Below are 6,350 nucleotides of genomic sequence, written 5' to 3'. Positions count from 1 at the left end.
ATATATATATATATATATATATATATATATATATATATATATATATATATATATATATATATATATATATATATATATATAATACTCTTTAATACCCTTACATTTTTTTAAAAAAATTATTATTATTTTTTTTTTTTGAAGAGGATTAATAAGATAGATGATATGATAAACTTAAAGAAAAGTATGAAACAGATTACCTTGACGATCAAAATCAAGAGTAAAAAAAACTTGTTTTTAAACTCGTGATTCGAATCACTCCACAAGAGGTTTGATCACTACCACTTGAATGACTCTAGCATGCAAGTTCTAAACACAAGAATTTGCAAAGAAGATATTAGCTCTCAACATAGCTAAAAAAAAAATAGAAATTCTAAATTAAATTTGCTACTAAATGAGAAATATCCATAACCTCCATATTAAAATGACTAGTTAATGGTGGAATACGGTAACTTATGTAGGTTATAATATAACCTTAACTTCTATATTAAAAACAAATAAATATTTAAATTATAATTAAATAATGCAATAAATGAAATGTGCTTATTTGTTATTTGTCATTTTTGGACTAGTTCGATAAATTTTAGTTGAGTTCATTAAATGCAACTTAAAGTGCATTTAATGCATCTCTTTCTTGAAACTCAACTTTACACAACATATAATGGAGGTCTCCAACGTCTGCTAGAATTTTCTTTGATGAGCTCACCATAATTTGAATATAAGTGTACAAGGTTTGTTGTAACTTCTTGGCTCTCGTCCTTCTAATTGGATCTTGAGATATGAAAATTTCTTGGTCGTAGTTCATATCAGTAGATGATTTTTCTGTGTATATACAATTCTATGTATGCATGTATAGATACATACATGTATGTATATAAAGGTTAGATGTTAACCATGCATTTAAAATTTTATTTCAAGGGTATTTTTTAAAATTAATTTAAAAAATTAGAAGGATATTAATGAAATATTTTAAAATTCAAAAATATTTTCAAAACAAAAATACTAACAGTTTCGGGTATGAATATTTTTTAAAATTTAAAGGTATTATTAAAAAAAAATTAAATAATTTTTTTTAAAGATAAATAGAAACTTTAATGTAATTAAGAAAATAAAAAGGCAATTTAAGGTTTGAAGGGTGACGTACAAGTTTACTACTTTTGACTTTGCGTAGAGAATGGACTCTCTATTGTAGCTTAAGAAGTGCACGACTATCCATATATATACACACACAAGTCTTTACTTTTCAAATTTATTTAGTATTAACAACGAGTCTTCACCGCATTAAATTTCGATCGGTTAAGACTATCTAAGTAATTGGTCTTATTATCGGCTCAGTCGGAAGAATTGTCTTATGTATAATGACACGTGTCAGTGACCCTTTCACGTGTCATCTGTTTGATATGATGTGTTATGAGGATATGTTATGTTATTGACATGAGATGTACGACGATGTAATACATTATGATGATATCTCATGTTACGATGATATATATGTATGTATGTATGAGATGTCATGTTGCATTATGACATGGATATGCTTGACAATGAAATGTATGACATATTATGACATGTATGGCAGTGAGGAGTTTACTGATGCATAGCTCGTAAGTAATGTTATGAATGATGTAGTGTATGAAAGTTTATGCATGCATGTTACCTAGGGTAATACGTGAGGAATGTATGGGGTTGTGCTGCATGAATGGTTTAAGATAAAGAGTATAGGGACCTCATGCATACTATATATGTTCATATGCATCGAGATACCTCCCATTTTATAATGGGTACGGATGCCTATATTATGATGATGAGATGACCATCATGTTTGACATGATGCACGTTGGTCGCTGTAACTCCGGACGTCCGGCTACAGCCAACTAGCCCGACCAGCAAGCCTGGGAGTGTGCGAGCCTGTCTAGTGGGCCTACGCTCACACGTGTGGGTCGTGTGTAGAGAAGTATTACACATCCAATATGCCCAAACTGGAGGCCACCTAAGACACTATGATTTTAAATGATAAGTCTCAGTTCATGATTGCATGTGTTTGCATTCTCCGGTCCTAATAGTGAAGTCATTTAATGAGTATTTTTTTAATTTACTCAAGCCTTGTGCTACTTTTATATTTCAAGTAAAGGCAAGAAAACCCCGTACATTTGACAACAACATCGCATCAAAGACAATGAAACCTACATAGGTTAATTGCATTTATTTTCGTATATCTTAGATTAATGTAGGACATTGTTATTTCAATATTTTCTTGGCTTTATTTTAATTTACTTTGAATATTTTCTTTGTATTGTTTTAAGATATTTTCGTAAACGTATAAGTCCATGACATCGTTATGAAGTCGTTTTAAATGAATGTTTTCTCATAAAAACGATATGTCATGCATATGATAGCGACTCTAAGCCTGTAGAAAATTAGGATCGTTACATGTGATCTCGATTCATTCATGTGTCATTCTTTTACTCCAGTATAATAACGCTTCAGCAGCGACCCTCGTGTATATAAGAATGAGTCGTTGAAAAAAAAATAATAAAATCCATGTTTTTAAAATTTAGCATTAGTGTGCAAGACATCATCTCAATGATGTATAAATTAAATTAAAATTTAATGTTATTTTCAATCCTAAATAAGTTTGAAGTATGTATGATAGTCGTCCTTACACAAAGTCAACAATGTTTCAATTGAAATTTGTAGGGAAGGTTCGAGCATATAAGATCCAAGCCGAATTAGTCATGAAATTGACCTGAAATCGTTAGAAAATGTATTCTCCAACTAACATCGAACTGCCAAGCGGGACACTTGTTAACCAGCTATTAGTGATCACTGTGAGGAGTGATTGCTGAAAACAGTTTCCGTGAGAAAATTACATGTTGTATGTTCCGAATAATTAACTACTAAGGTCCCTCGATTTTGTTTGATTAGTTATACAATGAGTTACATATTCGACCTCAATAGGGGAGTTTCTTACTCAGTATTTTTAATATTCAGATTTTTTTAAAAAATGATTTTTAGCTCAAAGTAAGGTCGTGACATAGGAGTGACGAGTCGGGTAGAAGATTTTACCTTTTCTTTTAGCATATTTTCATCTCGATTTATTCATATACACCTATTTTACTCGAGTATTACAGTAGTAGTGACTCTTCCATAGGGGTGTACATTCAACTCGACAACCTGGACCAACCCAACCTGAATTATAAGGGTTGGGTTGGGTTGGATAAACATTTCAGGTAGGGTTGGGTTCATTTTTTTTTAACCCGAACTGAATCAGTTCGGTTTCGGGTTCGTGAGTAAAACCTTCGGGTTGACCCAAGCCAAATAAAGTATATAAAATATATTAAGAATTATTCCGTATTAATAGGTTTGTAAGAGAGGTTCGTTATTTTATTATTTTTAATTTCTTTGTTTAATTTTTCTTAATATATACCGTTTCTTTTTAATTTCCTTTATATTATTTTATTATTTTATTATTTTTAATTTATTTTTTTTTGTTATTTTATTATTTTTAATTTCTTTCATTAGATGTGGAAAGTTTCGGATTGGGTTGATGACCAATCCAACCAACCTGAACTTTTGGATTGAGTCAAAAAAATCTCCCAACCCAACCCAACCCAACCCGGACCATGTACACTCGTACGGGTTAATTACCAATCCAACTAACCCGAACTTTTGGATTGGGTCAAAAAAATCTCTCAACCCAACCTAACCCGGACCATGTACACCCCTACTCTTCCACAAGAATGAGTAATGTTTTTAAAACTTAGCAATTGTGTGCAAGACACACCATCGCAATAAATTGAGAGTCCATCCAACACAAAGTCAAAAGTATTACCCATTGCGTATTACCATTCTTCAAATTTTAATATTGTCTCGATGCCTCATTACCAACATTAACTAATTTAACGGTATTCATTAATACTCACTTCTAGACCGTTAGGATAAATTTGTACGTCACCATCAAATTTTAGACAAAAATATTCTTTTACTTATTCTCGAAAAAATTTCAAAAATTTCAATAATACCTTTAAATTTTTAACTCATTTCGTTAATTTTGATGGAAAACAATGAGTATTTTTATTTTAAAAATACCTTTAAACTTTAATTTTTCAAAACTTTTAAAATATTTCATTAATATTCTTCTAATTTTTTATTTTAAAAGTATCATTAATATCATTGACGTTTTAAATCATCTCCCACTTAAAAAATTTATATTTATGGGTATTAATGAAAGTTTAAAAAAACCGAAAGAGGGGAGGAGATTCTCGAACGAGAAAAAGGATCCAATGACTTCGAAAGAATTGAACAAGCAGCCATATAAGGTGAAAATCTCATATACGGTTCTGTCGAGTGGCAGTAAGGGTGACTTATCTATCAACTTTTCCACTATCACCCCCAAAAAACCAAATTCTGCCTTATGTAAAGTTGCCAGAGTACGCTTAGCCTCGGGATTTGAAATCACTGCTTATATATTTGGTGTTGGCCATAATTTACAAGAACATTCTGTAGTCTTAGTAAGAGGGAGAAGGGTTAAGGATTTACCTGGTGTGAGATATCACATTGTTCGAGGAACCCTAGATGTGGTCGGAGTAAAGGAAGGAAGAGTATTTTCTAAATATTTTTTTTTATATTAAAAGGGTATTCTTGATTTTTTTTTTCATTAAGTTAAAAGAGTTTTTTTATACAAAAAAAAATAAAAAAATAAAAAATTAACGGTTTCTATCCAAAACTGTATTTTTGTAATTTTATTTTTATTTTAAAGATATTTAAAAAATTACAAAGTAGTTTTTTTTTTTCTTCGTTCGGTGAATAATAAAAATAGTGGGGGATATAATGATATAATATTGAGGGAATTAACTTTAATTTCTACAAATTTCTTAATATTATGGAAAATATATTATAACCTCTCCTTTTTTTTTTATTTTTAAATAAGTTGTTTTCAATAATTTTTTATAGGTTATTCACAAATTAACTAAATTACGACAAACATAAATCATCAATTAAATATAATCTTTCAAATTCTACGCTCTCTTTAATTAGTATTGGAGGAGTAATCAAGAACCTTAAATCTATATAAAGGTCGAGAAAGGTTCAATTCAAAATCAGAATTAAGAAAACTCAAAGTAGAAGCAAAAATGAGTCCTCCGTCTATCATTGTTCATCTTGTTATCGCAGTTTTCGTGGTAGCTTTAAGCTTATCATCCACATCTGCTGAAGGCTACGACGAGTACTATTCTCCTCCACCACCTGTTTACTACTCTCCTTGTCCACCCGTCAAATACTCTTCTCCACCACCTGTCAAATACTCGCCTCCACCTCCTAAGAAAGACGACGAATACAAATCTCCTCCACCACCGTCGCCAAAGAAGTCTCCTCCACCAAAAAAGACACCCCCTCCACCAGAGGTAAAGAAGTCTCCTCCGCCACCACCTCCACGAAAGAAGCCACCCCCTCCACCAGCACCGAAGAAATCGCCTCCTCCACCGCCACCACGAAAGAAGTCCCCTCCACCGCCATCGCCAAAGAAGTCTCCTCCACCGCCACCGCCAAAGAAGTCTCCTCCACCACCGCCAAAGAAGTCGCCACCCCAACCAGAACCAAAGAAGTCTCCTCCACCACCGTCGCCCGTGTACAAGTCGCCTCCTCCCCCACCATCGCCTTACTACTACTAGGCCAATAAGGACTCATTATAAGGTGAGTATATTACGATATACATATAATTACTCGAACATATGCATATATTTGAGGCTAAGCTTCATGTTTGTTTTGCAGGAAAAAGAATAAATAAACAAAGGCATTTGAATTAAGTTCAATAAAGGAGACGACCATATCATATAATCTCATCTATTTGCTTCTATCATCTATGGCTTTCATTAAATAAAAACCTTCCTATACTTCCTATTGTACCACACATTGCAATAATAATATAATATTTACTTTCAAATATATTTTCTTTTCTTTTTGAATTTAAATATTACGAACGAATGTTCACAAATTTTATAGCACACTTCTGTGTTTTAAACTAAATTTTAATCCCGTGAGAGAGGATTAGGACCTACAAGGGTTGAAGATTCGTGATGTTTGACCCTAGAGAATGTGGTAACGGACCCATGCCTTGATAGCATTTACGACATATAAGGGAACCTTTTAGAGCTTGAGAAAAGCCCGTGGAAACCTACTAGGAATTGGATGCAATGAGAGTATTTTTATACTCACCCCTTTCTCCTTTTCTTTTTCAAGTACTAGTCGAGGTGGGGAGGTGCTCAGGAGCTACACTATTATAGAGAGGTTTTGACCTAAGACGTTAATTAGATTGTATTTTTGTGGGTTGTCATTTGTAATAATTTGTATCACAT

General features: G+C 32.3%; 1 protein-coding gene across 3 annotated transcripts; it reads left to right on the top strand.

Moving 5' to 3' along the window:
• Window positions 1-5,099: 5,099 nt before the first annotated feature.
• Window positions 5,100-5,900, top strand: LOC111443008 (extensin-like). 3 transcript variants are annotated; one of them, XM_023080602.1, is made up of 3 exons: window positions 5,100-5,521; window positions 5,600-5,688; window positions 5,767-5,900. In XM_023080602.1, the coding sequence occupies exons 1-2, from the start codon at window positions 5,130-5,132 to the stop codon at window positions 5,664-5,666; spliced, it is 459 nt and encodes a 152-aa protein (XP_022936370.1). In that variant the 5' UTR covers window positions 5,100-5,129; the 3' UTR covers window positions 5,667-5,688; window positions 5,767-5,900. The 3 variants fall into 3 exon arrangements, with proteins under 3 accessions (XP_022936370.1, XP_022936369.1, XP_022936368.1); XM_023080601.1 differs by having other exon boundaries at window positions 5,100-5,548; XM_023080600.1 differs by having other exon boundaries at window positions 5,100-5,688.
• The last annotated feature ends 450 nt before the right edge of the window (window positions 5,901-6,350 follow it).

The sequence above is a fragment of the Cucurbita moschata genome, unplaced genomic scaffold (genome assembly GCF_002738365.1).
Source record: "Cucurbita moschata cultivar Rifu unplaced genomic scaffold, Cmos_1.0 Cmo_Scf00005, whole genome shotgun sequence".
Lineage (NCBI taxonomy): Eukaryota > Viridiplantae > Streptophyta > Magnoliopsida > Cucurbitales > Cucurbitaceae > Cucurbita > Cucurbita moschata.
This window is presented reverse-complemented; position numbering and strand designations above follow the sequence as displayed.

Bases quoted from the DNA above. Each gene is read 5' to 3' on its own strand.
- LOC111443008 (XM_023080600.1), top strand. From the start codon at position 5,130: ATGAGTCCTCCGTCTATCATTGTTCATCTTGTTATCGCAGTTTTCGTG.